Source organism: Schistocerca piceifrons, chromosome 11, assembly GCF_021461385.2.
Source record: "Schistocerca piceifrons isolate TAMUIC-IGC-003096 chromosome 11, iqSchPice1.1, whole genome shotgun sequence".
Lineage (NCBI taxonomy): Eukaryota > Metazoa > Arthropoda > Insecta > Orthoptera > Acrididae > Schistocerca > Schistocerca piceifrons.
This window is the reverse complement of record NC_060148.1, coordinates 19,270,871-19,292,545: the sequence shown is the minus strand read 5'-3', so window position 1 is coordinate 19,292,545 and position 21,675 is coordinate 19,270,871. Positions and strand designations below refer to the sequence as shown.

The following is a 21,675-nucleotide window of genomic DNA, read 5'->3' as shown; positions in this document are numbered from 1 at the left end:
TTCGGAAGAGAAAGTTGGTGATTGTGCGGCGGCGCGGTTCTTTCCGTCCCTTTACGACGGACCTGCACCTACCCGTGAACATTATCTGAGCAGATCACCAGTAGGGAAGCCGAGTGAAGCCTACTGTTCTTCGACGTGAACCAGGCTGCAATTTAAGTCACTAATCTACGTTTTGGGAGAAACACGAAATGAAAGGTTGGAAATTTTGTCCTCAATTAATATATTCTGAAACTTAGGTGAACAAGTATTACTGCCAAGCCCGTGCTAGTCTTAACACAGTCACTCACAATCCCTTTCACTCACGTTAGCAAGTTTATGGTGCTGCATTTCCCGAAAACGTAATAGCTACAACAATACTGATTGTTTTTGATTGATAATGCTCGCCAAATATTTAGTCTCTCGGTACCAAATGCAGTCACAGTTTTTAGCCACCGACCTGCTCAATACGCCACGCGGAATATATGTCTTTTTTCGTCACAAAATTTACTTAAAAAATTCCGAAATTTCTACTCGTCCATCGGAATAATTATGCCGTATGAAACACTGCTAGGTCCGGCAACTTATCGTTTCCATCGGAACTACTACTGCTACACACGTCCGATCTGTTTCATGGATAGACTCCGACTCCTCCCTAGAATACTCTTATGTCTTCTCTACCAGCAGAGAAAGGCGCGCGAAGAATACTGCTTTACCATTGGTCAGTTTACTCAACAGCCAATAGCAAAACAACAACCTCCCGCGTCAATCCGCGCTTTTCATCAATAACCAATCGCAAAATAGTTAACCTACCGACTGCACTTTTTACCGACGTAATTCTCTAATACGCTGAAGTTTTGTTTATGCATAAAGTTATTTACTATTGTTATTTATACCTGAATTACCTTTCCCTTTACCATAAACTTACTTTACAAATCTATTCTACAAAAATCCCCTTTGTCCATATCCACACTTCGTCGGCCGGTGTGGCTGTGCGGTTCTAGGCGCTTCAGTCTGGAACCGCGTGACCGCTACGGTCGCAGGTTCGAATCCAGCCTCGAGCATGGATGTGTGTGATGTCCTTAGGTTAGTTAGGTTTAAGTAGTTCTAAGTTCTAGGGCACTGATGACCATAGATGTTAAGTCCCATAGTGCTCAGAGCCATTTGAACCATATCCACACTTCTTCGAAATGTTCCCACACTAAATCCTACTACATAGCTCGTTTTACAATAACCTTCATATTAACCTTAAACCACACTCACGCATCATTCATACTGCTAAAACACATTTATAACATTTTACTTACACAAAAATACATAACAACACTTTATGAAAAACATTCTATTACTTTAGTGTACTCTAGTGGGCACAATTGAAACTAAAATCACAGTCCCCTATCCAATACTGTCCTCTATCGGCTGGTACATAAACTACGTGCGCGTCAAGTCTCGCGTCACCATCTGTCACTCTCCAGCTCTGAGACACATCTCCCACTTTTCCGTCTCCAAGGCAGGATCGTTATATGGCGCTACGCCTCCACTGGAATTTCGTGAGAAGATTCCGTCGCAACGAAAAATGCCTTTCTTTTAATGATATCCATTCCAAATCCTGTATCATTTCTGTGACACTCTCTCCGATATTTCGCGACAATACAAAACGTGCTGCCTTTCTTTGAACTTTTTCGATATACTCCGTCAGTCCTATCTGGTAAGGATCCCACACTGCGCAGCAGTATTCTAAAAGAGGACGGACAAACGTAGTGTACGCAGTCTCGTTAGTACGTGTGTTACATTTTCTAAGTGTCCTGCCAAGAAAACGCAATCTTTGGTTATCCTTTCCCACAACATTTCCTATTTGTTCCCTCCAATTTCAGTTGTTCGTTATTGTAATACCTAGGTATTTAGTTGAACTGATGGCTTTTAGATTAGACTGATTTATCGTGTAACCGAAGTTTAACGAGTTCATTTTAGCACTCATTTGGATGACCTCACACTTTTCGTTATTTATGGTCAACTGCCAATTTTCGCACCATTCAGATATCTTTTCTAAATCGTTTTGCAATTTGTTTTGATCTTCTGGTGACTTTATTAGTCGATAAACGATAGCGTCATCTGTAAACAACCGAAGACGACTGCTCAGATTGTCTCCCAAATCGTTTATATAGATAAGGAACAGCAAAGGGCCTGTAACACTACCTTGGGGAACGCCAGAAATCACTTCTGTTTTACTCGACGACTTCCCGTCAGTTATTACGAACTGTGACCTCTCTGACAGGAAATCACAGATCCAATCACATAACTGAGACGGTATTTCATAAGCACGCAATTTCACTATGGGCCGCTTCTGTGGTACAGTGTTAAAAGCCTTCCGGAAAATCCAGAAATACGGAATCGATCTGAAATCCCTTGTCAGTTGCACTCAGCACTTCATGTGAATAAAGAGCTAGTTGTGTACCATAAGAACGATGTTTTCTAAACCCATGCTGACTGTGTGTCAACAGACCGTTTCCTTCGAGGTAGTTGACCTTAGCGACAAAAATCTCCCATGGTCAGACACAGTAAAATACCTTGGCATCAAGTTAGATAAGAGGGTGACATTTAGAGACCACGTCACAGAATCTGCAACAAGGCTTCAGGAACGGTTTTCAGACTCCATCCCATCAATAAAGGCCATAGAATAAACATGCCTGGAGGGCACACATCCGTTAGCCAAGGTATATGAGCTCCAAGTTCAACTAACTGGTCACTGGGTGGAGAGAAGTAAGCACGAACGGTCCATGAGGACCACCTTTAAATATTTTTCTTTTTATGTGGAATATTAGAAGTATCAACAATGACGGATGTTCAAAAAGTCTCTCTGCAGAGTCGTATGATAGCCGCGCGTGTCGTATGCCGCATTGAGTATACCGAAATGAAACTCAGTAAAATACAACTTATTAATTTACTGAATATTCATTTTTACTTACGAATTTTCGCATTAAATGTTGAAAGTGCCCCCCCCCCCCCCTGTTGATGAGTACACAACTGAATTCGTCGAATCATGATTCCAAACACAAGCTGTAACATTTCTTCTGTAACAGAAGCAGTGAAAGTGGATATTGCAGTTTTCAATTCATCGATGGATTTTGGACGGTTTTTATAGACAGTTGCTTTCGCTGCACCCCAGCAGAAAAAGTCAGGTGGTGTTAGGTCAGGCGATCGTGGAGGCCAAAGTCCCTGTGAAATTATGCGATCACCAGAAACGTCAGCAAGCAGTGACATTGAAACGCGATCTGTATGCGCGGTTGCACCATCTTGTTGAAAATAACCGTTCAGTATTTCACTTAAGACAAGTTCTCCTATGAATGGGTACAGAATATCACTGCAGTATCGTTGTGCGTTTATTGTTTCGTTGAAAAATACGGGACCCACAATCCGTCGTCTAGAAATTGCAATCACAACTCCTATTTTTACAGAATGAAGTGGTTCCTCATGAATACACAATGGATTTGCAGTACTCCACATACGAGAATTTTGCGAGTTCATGTACCAGGATAAATCAAACCACTCTTCATCAGTGAAAAACGTTTCATTAAGAATATCCCATTTTTTTGAACGAAATTTTTGAACCCTTGACAATAATGCAGTCTCTTGCCATGATCAGTATTTTCCAGTTCTTGCACGCCTGTCACTTTGTATGGGAAAAGTTCAAATTTTTTTCCTTACAGCTGTGTGGGCCGTTCCGACACTAACATCGATTTCCTGGGCGAGTTTTCTTACTGACTTGTTCGGACTCGTGGACATTTTATCGGAAAATTCGAGTTGTTTATACACAGACAAAACGCAAGGACGACCACTTGTCGGTGAATCTGTCACTGAACCCGTACTTCGAAATTTGTTAATCAGACCCCACCACAGTATCGCGTTGTGGGAGTGTTGTCTCCGGGAAAACAGTATTAAACGTTTGACGAACTGAAACTGTGTATTTACCGCCAGCTTTGAACACTTGTTCGACTAAAAACACACGTTCTTCAAAGGTTAGCATTTTAACAGCGACAAAAACGAAACCAACGAACAAAGGAACTAAACTTACACGTTCACACCAACGATACTACTGACGCTGGCTGAGATAAGCGAAACAGTGGAATGTCGGGAGAGTCCACTTGAAGGGAAGTAACCCAGGCAGGCGAACAATCATACGGCACGCGCGGCTAACAATCATACGGCACTGCGCAGACTTTTTGAACACTACTACTGCCGATATATCGGAGATGCTGGGTCGCAGATAGGCGCAACGAAAAGACTGTCACAAAACAAGCTTTCGGCCAAAGAGGTCTTTTATACAGGGTGTTACAAAAAGGTACGGCCAGACTTTCAGGAAACATTCCTCACACACAAATAAAGAAAAGATGTTGTGTGGACATTTGTCCGGAAACGCTTAATTACCATGTTAGAGCTCATTTTAGTTTCGTCAGTATGTACTGTATACTTCCTCGATTCACCGCCAGTTGGCCCAATTGAAGGAAGGTAATGTTTACTTCGGTGCTTGTGTTGACATGCGACTCATTGCTCTACAGTACTAGCATAGAGCACATCAGTACGTAGCATCAACAGGTTAGTGTTCATCACGAACGTGGTTTTGCAGTCAGTGCAATGTTTACAAATGCGGAGTTGGCAGATGCCCATTTGATGTACGGATTAGCACGGGGCAATAGCCGTGGCGCGGTACGTTTGTATCGAGACAGATTTCCAGAACGAAGGTGTCCCGACAGGAAGACGTTGGAAGCAATTGATCGGCGTCTTAGGGAGCACGGAACATTCCAGCCAATGACTCGCGACTGGGGAAGACCTAGAACGACGAGGAAACCTGCAACGGACGAGGCAATTCTTCCTGCAGTTGACGATAACCCTAATGTCAGCGTCAGAGAAGTTGCTGCTGTACAAGGTAACGTTGACCACGTCACTGTATGGAGAGTGCTACGGGAGAACCAGTTGTTTCCGTACCGTGTACAGCGTGTGCAGGCACTATCAGCAGCTGATTGGCTTCCACGGGTACACTTCTGCGAAGGGTTCATCCGACAATGTGTCAATCCTCATTTCAGTGCAAATGTTCTCTTTACGGATGAGGCTTCATTACAACGTGATCAAATTGTAAATTTTCACAATCAACATGTGTGGGCCGACGAGAATCTGCACGCAATTGTGCAATCACGACATCGACACAGATTTTCTGTGAACGTTTGGGCAGGCATTGTTGGTGATGTCTTGATTGGGCCCCATGTTCTTCCACCTACGCTCAATGGAGCACGTTATCACGATTTCATACGGGATACTCTACCTGTGCTGCTAGAACATGTGCCTTTACAAGTACGACACAACATGTGGTTCGTGCACGATGGAGCTCCTGCACATTTGAGTCGAAGTGTTCGTACGCTTCTCAACAACAGATTCGGTGACCGACGGATTGGTAGAGGCGGACCAATTCCGAGGGCTCCGCGCTCTCCTGACCTCAACCCTCTTGACTTTCATTTATGGGGGCATTTGAAAGCTCTTGTCTACGCAACCCCGGTACCAAATGTAGAGACTCTTCGTGCTCGTATTGTGGACGGCTGTGATACAATACGCCATTCTCCAGGGCTGCATCAGCGCATCAGGAATTCCGTGCGACGGAGGGTGGATGCACGTATCCTCGCTAACGGAGGACATTTTGAACATTTCCTATAACAAAGTGTTTGAAGTCACGCTGGTACGTTCTGTTGCTGTGTGTTTCCATTCCATGATTAATGTGATTTGAAGGGAAGTAATAAAATGAGCTCTAACATGGAAATTAAGCGTTTCCGGACACATGTCCACATAACATATTTTCTTTCTTTGTGAGTGAGGAATGTTTCCTGAAAGTTTGGCCGTAGCTTTTTGTAACACCCTGTATATGAAGTCTTGGCGGGTTGTCAGTCGAGTAGCGTTGTCGTCTCGTAGCAACGTTTCGGTGGAATGCGTCTCGATCATCTTCAAGACTTCATATATGAAATTCGCCGAGAAAGCTTGCACTCACGTACTACGAAATCTTTGTCAAAAATAGACAACACACACACACACACACACACACGCGCAAACGCAACTTACACACACATGACTGCAGTCTCTGGCAACTGAAAACACACTCCTTCCTGGATTTTCCATTGGCTGAAGTACTAAGGCAGCTCAATGTTGTATTTCTTCACTTCCGTAAAGCATTTGACTCAGTACCACACACACGCTTTATCACGGAAAAATCGTATGGTGTATCAAGCGAAGTTTATGTGAGTGGACTAAGGATTTTTTTGAGAAGGAGGACGTTGCAAATTCTCTCGGATGTAGGTCATCGACAGATGCGCAGGTAATTTCGGCTGTGCTCCAGTGTGTTGGCCTTCCTGTCCACTTTGTACGCTGAGTGTCCCTGGACGGCTGGTCAATATTCTGAGATGCGATATTTACTTATTTGTTTATTTCTCAAGTAAAGACATGGTGCCTATTATTATAAAACGGCTCTGAGCACTAAGCGACTTAACTTCTGATGTCATCAGTCGCCGAGAACTTAGAACTAATTATACCTGACTAACCTAAGGACATCACACACATCCATGCCCGAGGCAGGATTCGAACCTGCGACCGTAGCTGTCGCTCGGTTCCAGACTGTAGCGCCTACAACTGCACGGCCACTCCGGCCGGCGCCCATTATTATATTGCCTATGGTACATTGTGTGATTTTACATCTTATATATATTCAGTTTTATTACTAGTATATTTTTTTGTTGAAAATTTTTTTTCAAAAGGGTAAAAAAAAAAAACTCATAGATAGTTTTCTTTAAACTTGTTGCTAACTTAGATAATGATAATAAATAGGATACATAATAGGTTGTAGATGTATTTTAAATTAAAATTAAAAGTGTACTTAATGGAAGAAATAAGAGGAGGAGGAGGACGTTAGTGTATAACGTACCGTCGACAACGAGGTCATTAGAGACGGAGCGCAAGCTCGGGGGAGGGAAGGATTGGGAAGGAAGTCGGCCTAGCCCTTGCAACGGAACCATCCCGGCATTTGCCTGAAGCGATTTAGGGAAATCACGGAAAACCTAAATCAGGATGGCCGGAGACGGGATTGAACCGTCGTCCTCCCGAATGCGAGTCCAGTGAGCTAACCACTGCGCCACCTCGCTCGGTTGGAAGAAATAAGAGAGGCAAATTTTACATAGATATGATGTGGCATTCTTCCCTTTATACCATCTGCGACACAAAAGATTGAAGCAATAAAGTATGGCCAACATGGGTTTTAAAATACAGACCTGAAATTTACTATTTATAATAATCTTTGCTTCTCAGGATGTTCTGGAAAACTACTGCAGATACACGTCTGGGATATGTTTTATTAGATTCACTAGGCCAATAGCAACAAAATAAATGGAAATCGTGCTTTACTTCAACCTCGTACAGTTTTGGAATGACTTGATATACTACTGGCCATTAAAATTGCTACACCAAGAAGATGACGTGCTACAGACGCGAAATTTAGCCGACAGGAAGAAGATGCTGTGATATGCAAATGATTAGCTTTTCAGAGCATTCACACAAGGTTGGCGCCGGTGGCGACACCTACAACGTGCTGACATGAGGAAAGTTTCCAACCGAATTCTCATACGGAAACAGCAGTTGACCGGCGTTGGCTGGTGAAACGTTGTTGTGATGCCTCGTGTGAGGAGGAGAAAAGCGTACCATCACGTTTCCGACTTTGATAAAGGTCGGATTGTAGCCTATCGCAATTGCGGTTTATCGTATCGCGACATTGCAGCTCGCATCGGTCGAGATCCAATGACTGTTAGCAGAATATGGAATCGGTGGGTTCAGGAGGGTAATACGGAACGCCGTGCTGGATCCCAACGGCCTCGTATCACTAGCAGTCGAGATGACAGGCATCTTATCCGCACGGCTGTAACGGATCGTGCAGCCACGTCTCGATCCCTGAGTCAACAGATGAGGACGTTTACAAGACAACAACCATCTGCACGAACAGTTCGACGACGTTTGCAGCAGCACGGACTATCAGCTCGGAGACCGCGGCTGCGGTTACCCTTGACGCTGCATCACACACAGGAACGCCTGTGATGGTGTACTCGACGACGAACCTGGGTGCACGAATGGCAAAACGTCATTCTTCCGGATGAATCCACGTTCTGTTTACAGCATCACCATGGTCGCATCCGTGTTTGGTGACATCGCGGTGAATGCACATTGGAAGCGTGTATTCGTCATCGCCATACTGGCGTATCACCCGGCGTGATGGTATGGGGTGCCATTGGTTACACGTCTCGGTCACCTCTTGTTCGCATTGACGGCACTTTGAACAGTGGACGTTACATTTCAGATGTGTTACGACCCGTGGATCTACATTCGATCCCTGCGAAACGCTACATTTCAGCAGGATAATGCACGACCGCATGTTGCAGTTCCTGTACGGGCCTTTCTGGATACACAAAATGTTGGACTGCTGCCCTGGCCAGCACATTCTCCAGATCTCTCACCAATTGAAAACGTCTGGTCAATGGTGACCGAGCAACTGGCTCGTCACAATACGCCAGTCACTATTCTTGATGAAATGTGGTATCGTGTTGAAGCTGCATGGGCAGCTGTACCTGTACACGCCATCCGAGCTCTGTTTGACTCAATGCCCAGGCTTATCAAAGCCGTTATTACGGCCAGAGGTGGTTGTTATGGGTACTGATTTCTCAGGATGTATGCACCCAAATTGCGTGAAAATGTAATCACATGTCAGTTGCAGTATAATATATTTGTCCATTGAATACCCGTTTATCATCTGCATTTCTTCTTGGTGTAACAATTTTAATGGCCAGTAATGTAGTTCTGTCGCAGGCTGCCGGCCGGTGTGGCCGATCGGTTCTAGCCACTTCATCAGCCTGGAGCCGCGTGACTGCTACGGTCGCAGGTTCGAATCCTGCCTCGGGCATGGATGTGTGTGATGTCCTTAGGTTAGTTAGGTAGTTCTATGTTCTAGGGGACTGATGACCTTAGATGTTATGTACCATAGTGCTCAGAGCCATTTGAACCATTTTTTTGCGCAGGCTGTTGACCGCCGTTTGCTCGGATGCATTGCACGTCAAGAGGCTGTGGTTGGGTTGGCATACGAGTGTAAATTTAGCGATCCAAAACGCGTTGTCTGCCGTGGTTCAGTCATTGCTCATTTAAAATCAGCTGTGGACAGAGAGCTTTCGACATCGGCCCCCGTTGCATGAACAGCGTTTCAGCGGCCATGTCAACTGACCCGGCGTACTTGCGTGTGGCCTTGAATTGAGCGGGAGGCGATGTGACAACGATGTAGCTCTAAGTGACAGCCGTCAGCTATCAAGTAATTTTAAACGGACTGTAGCAGTTTGGTCACACAACGCGACACACCCAGCTCCTTGTGACTGCTTGTAGCACATTACACGGAAAGATAGTCCGAGGTTGACCGCAACCGGTATTTCTAAAACAAGCTATACATAATGCAGGAGTCTATAATTACGCAGAGATGACGGTGGGCAGCTGCCAACCAGTCGAAAGATTGATGACGAAGAAGACGACAAAAACAATGACAGAAAACCATTTTTTGCGACAAAGTCTTCATTTGTTTTTCAAAATGTTCGTTCTGACTCTGGTACGTCTAAAACGTGCTTCTTCACGTGGTCCAAATAGATGGCCACTCTTTTTTTTTATTTTTTTATTTTTTTATTTATTTATTTATTTTTTTTTTTTTGACATGAGGAAACTAAAGAGTTCTTTGGGCGATGATTCAGGTGATAACAGGCAACGAGACATTTTGTTCGTGGGTTTTTCCGTCATTGAATCAAATTTCTGAAGAGCTGCGAAGCTGGTGTCATTGCAAGATGCTTCATGCGACGCTTTCCGCAGTTTTACTGGTTTCAAATGGTTCAAATGGCTCTGAGCACTATGGGACTCAACTGCTGTGGTTATCAGTCCCCTAGAACTTAGAACTACTTAAACCTAACTAACCTAAGGACATCACACACATCCATGCCCGAGGCAGGATTCGAACCTGCGACTGTAGCAGTTGCACGGTTCCGGACTGCGCGCCTAGAACAGCGAGACCACCGCGGCCGGCTTACATGGTTTCGTCGATCACTTGTGGCAAGTAACTTGTTGTGTGCCATTCAGAATTATTTGGTCTTCTATTCCCTAAAAGCCGGCCACTGTGGCCAAGCGGTTCTAGGCGCTACAGTCTGGAACCGCGCGACCGCTACGGTCGCAGGTTCGAATCCTGCCTCGGGCATGGATGTGTGTGATGTCCGTAGGTTAGTTAGGTTTAAGTAGTTCTAAGTTCTAGAGGCCTGGTGACCTCAGATGTTACGTCCCATAGTGCTCAGAGCCATTTGAACCATTTTGAACCATCAGAACAAAATCGCTTTGGTTCAGTACGAGACGCTTGGACACTTCCCATGTTGAGAGCCCTTCCTGGCTCAAAATAACAACGTGGACGCGATCGAACCGCGGTATTGACCGTCTAGGCATGGTTGAACTACAGATAACACGAGCCGTGCACCTCGTTCCTGGTGGAATGATTGGAAATGTCGGACCGCCTGTGTATAATAGGCGCCGTTCATGCATGGTTGTTGTATTTCGTGAAATATTCATAGTGATCACCGACTTGTACAGGAAATTTATTTTCTTTGTTATGAGACCCGTGTGTTAACTGCAGCACCCAGCATACGCTACCGAGACCAGACAGACTGCAAGTGGTCACGCTTTCTGCTCCGGCGTGCGGAGTGAGCGGTAAGTGTGAGTGTGTGTGTGTGAGAGAGAGAGAGAGAGAGAGAGAGAGAGAGAATGTGCGCGACTGTACGGCGTTGCCTTCCAGTTGACCTCCAATGTTCTCCCGACCTTGCTTTCCGTCGAGTGGACACCAAGTTCCCGTCACAGCTGGCCAGGCTGCAGAGGTAACGGACTGGCACTGAAAAGCCTTGGTAAATATCATCCACATGGAAATGATGTTATTTCACGACTGCCTAGTTCTCATGTCCACGTAAGTCTACATTGACACTGTGAGTACGGACGGGCAAACGTGAGCGTGGATGTGGAAACGTGTAGCTGTGTACTGCGGTCTCCAATTTGCGTACCGGAGGTTCTCGCACGAATTATGTGGGAATACGCATACTAGCAGCGCTGAGCGAACAGAATTTCGCCAAAGTACGAAATAAGCTTCCGCTCCTGGTCTGCCAGAGAAATATCATTACGTTCGAGTTCAGTATTTCTAATGGAAACTTCGTTGATGATTTGTGTCTCTGCCATCTTGAGTAATTTCATACTCATCGAGGCACTGGCTTAGTTTCAGGAAATACACTACTGGCCATTAAAGTTGCTACAACAAGAAGAAGTGCAGATGATAAACGGCTATTCATTGGAAAAATATGTTATACTAGAACTAACATGTGATTACATTTTCACGGAATTTTGGTGCATAGATCCTGAGAAATCAGTACCCAGAACAACCACCTCTGGCCGTAATAACGGCCTCGATACGCCTGGGCATTGAGTCAAACAGAGCTCGGATGGCGTGTACAGGTACAGCTGCCCATGCAGCTTCAACACGATACCACCGTTCATCAAGAGTAGTGACTGGCGTATTGTGACGAACCAGTTGCTCGGCCACCATTGACCAGACGTTTTCAGTTGGTGAGAGATATGGTGAATGTGCTGGCCAGGGCAGCAGTCGAACATTTTCTATATCCAGAAAGACCCGTACAGGACCTGCAACATGTGGTCGTGCATTATCCTGCTGAAATGTAGGGTTTCGCAGGGACTGAATGAAGGTAGAGCCACGGGTCGTAACACATCTGAAATGTAACGTCCACTGCTCAAAGTCCCGTCAATGCGAACAAGAGGTCACGGAGACGTGTAACCAATGGCACCCCATACCATCACGCCGGGCGATACGCCAGTATGGCGATGACGAATACACGCTTCTAATGTGCGTTCACCGCGATGTCGCCAAAGACGTATGCGACCGTCATGATGCTGTAAGCAGAACCTGGATTCATCCGAAAAAATGAGGTTTTGCCATTCGTGCACCCAGGTCGTCGCCGAGTACACCATCGCAGGCGCTCCTGTCTGTGATGCAGCGTCAAGGGTAACAGAACCACGGTAGCCGAGCTGATAGTCCGTGCTGCTGCAAACGTCGTCGAACTGTTCGTGCAGATGGTTGTTGTCTTGCAAACGTCGCCAGCTGTTGACTCTGGGATCGAGACGTGTCTGCACGATCCGTTACAGCCGTGCGGATAAGATGCCTGTCATCTCGACTGCTAGTGATACGAGGCCGTTGGGATCCAGCACGGCGTTCCGTATTACCCTCCTGAACCCACTGATTCCATATTCTGCTAACAGTCACTGGATATCGATCAACGCGAGCAGCAATGTCGCGATAAACTGCCATCGCGATAGGCTACAATCCGACCTTTATCAAAGTCGGAAACGTGATGGTACGCATTTCTCCTCCTTACACGAGGCACCACAACAACGTTTCAACAGGCAACGCCGGTCAACTGCTGTCTGTGTATGAGAAATCGTTTGGAAACTTTCCTCATGTCAGCACGTTGTAGGTGTCACCACCGGCGCCAACCTTGTGTGAATGGTCTGAAAAGCTAATCGTTCGCATATCACTGCATCTTCTTCCTGTCGATTAAATTTCGCGTCTGGAGCACGTCATCTTCGTGGTCTAGCAACTTTAATGGCCAGTAGTGTAGCTGTTGATCGTTGGATGCCTAAATGATACTGTTCCAAGATGTTTTGCTAGTTACAGAAATCCACAAGGTGACAATTATTGAACTATATGACATTCCCCTCTGGTGTCAGGACATGGATGCTGTCGATGACCTGAATGGTTATTTTCATCTCATCTCAGCAACAGTTTTGGGGTTATTGCTGTACACCTTAATACAGCCCCACAGAAAGGAGTTGCATGTGACCCGAAGAATATGGCGGCCAATAGAGTCACATGCCAGTAACCTGTGGCTACCCCAGAGCCAGAATGCGGTCCCCAAAGTGCTCCTCCAGGTCATCAAACACTCCCCTGCTTCGACGGGGTCGAGCTCCGTCTTGCGCGAACCACATCTCGTCGAAACCAGGGTCACTTTGGATAACGGGGATGGAATTATCTTCCAAAACCTTCACGCACTGTTTGGTAGTCACCGTGCGGTCTAGGAATATCGCACCGATTATTCCGTGACTGGACACTGCACAGTCGCCCGTTAAGGGCGAAGAGACTTCTCGATTACGAAATGCGGATTCTCAGTCCCCCAAACGTGCCAAATTTGATTACTGACTAACCATACTAATTCCCATCATGCCTTGCGGCCAACTGTGCAGTTTGAACGTCCTAAGGGAGACCGTCAAGATATTATGACGATTTTATTTCATTTGGTTCCATAATTGTCACGCTGTAGATAGTGGTTGTGCACTTTAAGAGCATAAAATTAAAAATTAAGTCACTGATATGACAGGAACAATCATTCGACGCAAAAACATCTCGCAAACATGGGCTTTAAAGTGCGTACCTTACGGGCTATTGAGCACTTCCTCGTCTTCGATACTGTGAAACACATCTCTTCCGCTGCAAGATCTTTGCTTTCCATATTGTTTTAAAACAACAAAATATGGTACAGTAAACGTTGTGGATATCTTAAAAGCTATGAGCAGTTGTTCATGTTCGCTACTGTAAAACACATCTCTTCTACTGAACAAGAGGTCATAGCTCTCATTCTAGAGCCTATGTTTACCAGAAATTTTGTTGTTGTTTTAATCCATACCAGCTCGTCCCAGAATAGGGAAAGCAAAAAGCTTGCTGTAGAAGGGATTTATTTCACCGTCTGGAAGATTAAGACGTGCTTACAGCTCTGAAGGTATGCATTTTAGATCCAATATTTACTAGACTTTTTTTTTGTTCCCAATGATCGTTCCTCTCACATCTCTGAATACTGATCATTCCTCCTCAGTCACGCTCTATAACTGGTAATGGTGAGAGATAAAATGTCGAAAGGGAATGAATCAGCTGGTGATAATGAAATGATACACTAAAAGCAGTGAACGAATATTGCATATTTGGACAGCACAATGACCAAAGTAGAGACGATATAAAATTCAGGCTGTCAACAGGAAGAAATGGGTTTCTGAAGAAATTTTTGCCAAATATAAATGTAAGGTTGGCACGGGTTCCTATCTTCGATTTGTTTCTCAAGATACCTACTACAACCCCTCCAAGTTTGGAAGTTTGCCGCAACATTTCTGGGACACCATGTACACGGCGCAACTTGACTAAAAGAAGGGATCGGTTCTCTGGAATATACGAATTGTCAATTTGGTGGCCAGACAGCCAGTTACTGGTACCTTAAAATGGCCTAGTACTAAAATTGTGCAATACTACGGAAACACACTGAAAAACAACACCTGAAGGTGGCAGTGACTCATTTCAGAAACAATCTCACTGTCTGTGTTACTAATTCAATAACTCCTTCCGACGGAAGAGGGCAACAGTATTTTGCATGACGAAAGCAGTTATTGACAAAACAAACTTGAAATTACGTATAATTCGAGACCCAGCGCTCCTATATATGCCGTCAACACTGAATCACATCAATTTGCCCTCAAGAGAGCAGTGTGTCACGTTAAACGCTTCGGACATTAGCCTCAATATCACATAATAACGTCTGTAAGCAACAGCTTTATAATTCTACAGATAAAACATACGGCCTCCAGTGCAGAAACCTGATATTACAGTCGCACAGATCGCATGTTTCATTTCATGCAAGCGCACAACATAATCAGTGTTAATGGGCAACACAGTATGAACTGAGTCGCATATGTGGCCACTAATGAAAATTTGTTCGTAGCCGGTAGTCGAATCCTTGATATACTACTTAACAATTAACAATTAGACTATTTAAATATGTCTCCACGAATGACCAAAACTTAGTTACTGACGTTCCCACCTATGATTTCACTTCCAGATGTTCTACAACGAATCATGTGTGAACAGAATAGCAACAACGGGAAAACGGAGTCTCACGAAAGCAGGAAGAGTTAGTATGGCACAGAAATTTTATTACGTTGATTTCAGCACTTCTGAGAAAGGCTTAACTGATATTTCGAGTCGTTACATTTTGACTCAGTTCATCCTCATCGAGTCATTGATTTAATTTCAGTAAATACAATTGAATTCATGTTAATTTAAATCTCGATCGGTGGTTACATAAATGATAAAACTTCCACAATGTTTTATTAGCTGCAGAACACTGAAAAAGTGTTTTAATTATTATTGTAAAATTTAGATACGAACTTCATTTTTAATAGCTTCTCACTAATATTTCGATCCCTCTTTGTCTGACAATCTATCAGTTTTAAAAATAATAAAAAGTTTTAATTAAATGCTTCGTTACCCTAAAAACTCATAGAGAATCCGTAGAACGTAGAGATACCTGTACCGTCTACACAAGGAAAAAAAAAATCCATTTTTCGATTAAACCAACATCATTACGAACGAACGTAAATTTTGTACACATATTAACTATAGATACTTATAAAGTTTTCAAATAAATGTAATATCACCGTATCATCTCCTAAAAATTCGTATAACTCTTTAGCGATGGCTGTATGATTTGCATTAAAAATGCCTTTCATTTCTTGATTGAACCAATTTGTTTCGAACACGTATCAGTCTACATAGGTTTTCCACATCCATTAACAGAAGAATGTTATAAAGTTTTTAAATAAATAACTTTAGCCTATAGCGACCTAGGAAATCTGTTACTCATGAGAGATGGTTGTATGGCTTACATGAAAGTAATATCACCTCTCATTTCTTGACTGATTGAATTTTATTACGAATGCGTGCGAACAAAGGTAAATTTTGCAGATCTACAGTATCAGTCGAAGACATGCGGTAAATATAAGTGTCTGTTATCACTTATAACAGGACACTTATTTATAATTTTCTCCTCAGATATCACGTTGTCACATACAGTTCACAACACTGAGCTGTATATTTAACGTAAGGCACAGGAGTTCTACGCAAAAAAAAAAAAAAAAAAAAAAAAAAAGTCACGAACTTTAGCAAATTTAACAGCCCTGCTGGTAAGAACTATGTAGAAATCTAACAGGCGATTCGTAGCACTTTTTACTGTGCACCAAGAAATGTAATAAAATATAGAAAAGAACAAAGAAACAGCTGACAGTGCACAGAAGAGAAAGCACAAGGAACGGAAGAGTACTCACTTTATAACCGTCTGCTTCATGCTGTTGGTCATCGCCGTTGGAGAATTAAAGAGATCGAAGCTCCTCTGAGCTCCGAACAATTAACGGTTAAGAAATAAGTGCCCCTTTCCGCGTTTTATCACAGTTTATCAGCGTAGAATTTATTTTCGCCGCGTCCCGGAAATGTGTTTCTCGGTTTAGAAACCTGGAACGTCAGTTGCACGACGTGCGAAGCAACAATGCGTTATTCGTACAGTCGCCGTCAAAGCTCTTCGATACGAGAGTCAGAGACGTGTCTACGGCAGCAAAGATAATAATTAACTCCCGCCGCCTGTTGCTTCCGACGGCGATTGTCGAGCACTGCGATGGAAAGGCGCCGGCCTGCAGTACTTGTAACGTCAGGCGACAGCCAATGGCGTCGCGTCGGGTCGCGCGCCGTCAAATGGGGGAGTTGGCGCGGCGGCGGAAAGGAGGGGTAGTGGAAGGGCGCGGGGGAGGAGGGGGGGGGGGGAAGACAGTCGCTCGGCGGCGTCTTGGCCGGAAACAGTTAAAGGCCCGGTTGCATTCTAAACACAAGAGGCCCCATCAGAATGCCGCGTTGCTAGCGTCTTGATTAGACCGACTCCGTGAGTTGGAAAACGCAGCCGCGGGCCCTTTTAAGCTTCGTCAACACAGACGAGCGCGCGCATCAGTCAAGTTCAACGCCTCTTCAAGGACGGTTTTACGTAACCCAAATAGGAATGCGCTATCGGTGACGAGCCTGTTAGGAAAAGATCACAGATCAGAAGAGAAACTTTTACTATCTGATACAACGAATGATTCACCCTCGGACAGAATATACAGTAATGGAAATAAGTATTCGTACACTAGAGCGTGGAAAAGTAAACTACCTTTGTTGACGATATGAAACCAGAAACACTAACGGGATATGCACTATACACATTGGCCAGTCGCCAATGCAGCTGTGCTGGTATATAGAACGAGAATGAACAAGCCTTTACAAAACAAAATACAAAAACGTCTGCCAAGTTCTCTACTGCGCTGGGAATTAAGTTTCATACACCGACAGAAAATGACACTTCTAACAAAGCCAGAACATGTTTAATACTTCGTATGCATACCCTTCCGATGTATTACGTCTCGCAACCTCCGTAGCGTGGAATGGACCAATTTTCTTGTAGTTTCCGACGTGATACCTTCCCATTCTCGAAGGAGAGCCTCTTTCAAAAAGGCCTTACTACGGATGTCATGTTTCCAGCTCACTCGACAAGTGTTCGATGGGACTCAGGTCCGGACTCTGAGCTGCTGTTTTAAGAGCGTGTGGAGTGTTGTAGAGCAATCACAGCCGGACAATTTGCGCCGTATGTTTGGGACCATTGTCCTGTTGGAAGTAATAATTTCTAGGAAGACCCAAGGCGTCAACACTCTGTTGTAAGTTCTGTTTGAGAATGTTCACATACACAAATCTGTCCGCGGTACCTTCCACAAACACTAATTTTCCGACACCGGAGGCTGACATACAGCTCCATACCATCACTCCACCACCTCCGTGCTTCACCGCGGGTTGGATGTTGTTTCGGTCGAGGTCTGTATTCGGTCTTCTGCAGACCAAGATCCTACCACCATTGTGCACGATATTAAATTTTGCTTTCATCACTAAACAGTACAGTATCCCAGAAGTCTGCTGTCTCGGATACATGTTGTTTCGCGAATTCCATCCGCCACTTACTGTTCTTTTTGCTGATGTAGGGCTTTCATCTCGGGACCGTGGCTCTGTAGCCCGAACGATTGAGAATGGTACGAACTGCCCTCGGAGTGATGTCCTTCCGGAAGTGGTCATGTACATATGCGGATAGTGCCGACGCTGTCGTTTTCGGGGTTTTCTTTATGATTCTTAGTAGCATTTTGGTCTCTCTTGTTGTAAGCTTCTGTGGACGACCGTGACGTTCACTGTTTATTATTTATTACATGTCTGTCCTTATATCGCTTAATGATCGATTGCACAGTCGCTCGGCTTCGTCCTATGATGTTCGCAATTTCGCCATACGACTTGTGTTGAATATATCGGGCAACAACGATGCTTCGTTCCTCAGTGGTCGTTTCCTTCCCCTTGCGGCCCAGTCTGCTGTTCCACGGTAGCCACGTCCGATGTGCTGTCGCTTCACGGCTGCCACACGACTACACAAGTGTGGCATGCACTCCGGGGCTGCGTCAGCCGTTTGTTTGGTTGAAGAATACATTTTGCCCTGTCGTAGACCGTGCGCAGTTTAACATATTTTATTTTCCCAGAGTAGATTCATGGCATACGGGAAGCTTCATTTCCAAGAACATGGGTTATCTGACGCTACATCATCGTACTTATTCGCATCGGCACTGTGGGTGATTACTATCCCAACACACCATCGTAGTTTGTCACCACCTACTGTATGAATACTTATTTCCATGACTGTACACCGCTACTGACGTTCGTGACGTATTCAGATTGTCAGCTGCACCTACAACTGACCCGAGACCACAAGTTTAACAGGCAATGAATACTCTTACCGTGTTCTTTTCAAAATTTCAGCCAACCACAGCCACTATCGCAAGAGAATCAGCGTTTACTTAGTCTTTGGAATAGCTTACCCCCTCCTCTGCCTCTTATTCTCATAACTATCATCGCCATCATCATCAGCAGCTGTGTATCATCAGAAACACTATTACCAAAATCATCACAGCCATCACCACTACCACCAACAACCACCACCTTAGTCACTGTCACCACCACCTCCACCCTCTTCATCAGTGTCATCACACTCATCATTATTACAAGTAACATATTCATCACTACCATCACAACCACCACTATTAACATCATCACGATGAACATCAGCACTTTCATTGGTAATACTATAGACACAATTACCACCACCACCATCAGTATCATCATCATCATCATCATCATCACCAGTTACTACTCATCAACACTAGTACCACCATCCCAACCACTATAACTGTCTGTAACACCATAATCTGCACCACCAGACTCATCATTGCTATAGTTACCATATTCATTACCACCATCATAGCTATCACTACTACAGTCATCATGACCAACATCAACACTTTGATCATCGGTACTATTATCACTACCACCATCATCATTTCACCACCATCATCATCACCAGTACATTCGTATCATCTGCAGCAAATCACTATCATATTCATTACTGCCATCACAGCCTTAATTACTATCATAACTATACTCAGCTTCAGGACTTCCATCAGCAGTACTATCAACACAGTAAGCTTCCCATCATCACCATTACTACTAACCACTACCACCATTACTGCCATTATCATCATCACCATTACTGCACTCATCACCAGCAACGACATCCCCATCACCAACAGTCATGAACACGACGATCTCCACCAACACCATCATCACATCCATAAGTTCTGTTGTTAATGCAGTTTCAGTCTGAAGACTGTTCTGATGCTACTCTATCCTGTGCTTACTGTATTCGTTACTTGGTCTCCCTTTATAATTTTTACACCCCACTCCCCTCCACTTGCCTCCAGTACTAAATTGGTGATCCCTTGATGACTCAGAATGTGTCCTGTCAACCAGTACCTTCCTCTAACCAGGTTGATCATAAATTTCTTTTCTCCACAATTCTGTGCAGTACCTCCTCATTAGTTACATGATCTACCCACCTAATCATCAGCTTTCTTTGTACCATCACATTTCGAAAGCTATTCTTCTCTAAACTCTTTATTGTCCATATTTCACTTCCCTATGTGGCTACACTCCATATAAATACTTTCATAAAGGTTTCCTAACACTTGAACCTATATTCAGTTTTAACAAATTTCTTCTCTTCAGAAACGTTTTTCTTGTCACTGACAGTTTACATTCTATAACCTCTCTAGTTCAGCCATCATCTACTAATCTTAGTTTCTCATTCACTGATCTAATTCCCTCAGCATCACCTGATTTATTCGACTAGTTTGGACAAGAAGAGAATAGAAGCTTTCGAAATGTGGTGCTACAGAAGAATGCTGAAGATAAGGTGGGTAGATCACGTAGCTAATGAGGAGGTATTGAATAGGATTGGGAAGAAGAGAAGTTTGTGGCACAACTCGACTAGAAGAAGGGATCGGTTGGTAGGACATGTTTTGAGGCATCGAGGGATCACAAATTTAGCATTGGAGGGCACCGTGGAGGGTAAAAATCGTAGAGGGAGACCAAGAGGTGAATACACTAAGCAGATTCAGAAGGATGTAGGTTGCAGTAGGTACTGGGAGATGAAGAAGCTTGCACAGGATAGAGTAGCATGGAGAGCTGCATCAAACCAGTCTCAGGACTGAAGACCACAACAACAACAACATGTTCCGTTATCCTTGTTTTGTTTTTAATGATGGTCATCTTACATCCTCCTTTCAAGAAACTGCCCATTCTGTTCCACTGCCGTTCCAAATCCTTCACATTGTCTGAGAGGATTACAATTTCGTCAACAAACTCGAAGTTTCTATTTCCCCAGGGAACGTCTGACACCAGACGAGTGTAACACCTATGTTTGCGTGGTAGAGTAATGGTGGTGTACGCGTACGTAGAGAACTTGTTTGCGCAGGAACCAGCCCACATTCGCCGAGGCAGAGGGAAAACTGCCCAAAGACCATCCACATCTCGCTCCAGAAATCCGTGCGTTAGACCGCTCGGCTAACCAGGCAGGCCACGCTGACCTTACACACAAGATGTCAAGTGCATAAAAATAGCACATTATAAAAGGTTCATCACCACTGAAATATTTAAAACCAAACAGCACCTTGTGCAACAGGCCATGTCCGTATACATTGAAAGGAGTGTACTGGGGCACACCTGTATCTGGCACCCGAAGATGATATGGATATTAATGTAAACTAAACTGAAACTATGATACGCACATCAACTGAAGTTTTGAATCACCTCAGTTTCCAAACCTGTACAGAAAATTGGAATAGAGATCAGCATAAACATTATTTCCTCCCTATTCATTGCTCATGGAAATCACACATTGCATGTTGATCACTGTACAGCAACAACGTCAGAGGTGGTGGTCCAGACTGCTGTACACACCGGTACCTCTAATACGCAGTAGCACGTCCTCTTGCAATGATGCATGCCTACATTCGTCGCGGCATACTATCCACAAGTTCAACAAGTCACTGTTGGTCCACATTGTTCCGCTCTCCAACGGCGATTCGGCGTGGTTGGTCAGTCATGTCGTCCATTAACAGCCCTTTTCAATCCATCCCAGGCATGTGCGATAGGGTTCATGTCTCGAGAACATGCTGGCCACTCTAGTCGAGCGATGTCGTTATCCTGAAGGAAATCATTCACAAGATGTGGACGATGGGGACGCGAATTGTCGTCCATGAAGACGAATGCCTCGTCAATATGCTGCCGAT

At 44.4% G+C, this 21,675-nt stretch overlaps 1 protein-coding gene across 3 annotated transcripts in view; it reads right to left on the bottom strand.

Moving 5' to 3' along the window:
* Window positions 1-16,639, bottom strand: part of LOC124720498 (neprilysin-2-like) — a 341,289-nt gene extending 324,650 nt beyond the window's left edge. For 2 of the 3 annotated variants that reach the window (XM_047245857.1, XM_047245859.1), the window contains exon 1: window positions 16,264-16,639. In XM_047245857.1, the coding sequence (XP_047101813.1) occupies window positions 16,264-16,295 (32 nt within the window). In that variant the 5' untranslated portion in view covers window positions 16,296-16,639. The remainder of the gene's footprint in view (window positions 1-16,263) is intronic. The other variant, XM_047245858.1, reaches the window with a different exon arrangement.
* Window positions 16,640-21,675: the final 5,036 nt, after the last annotated feature.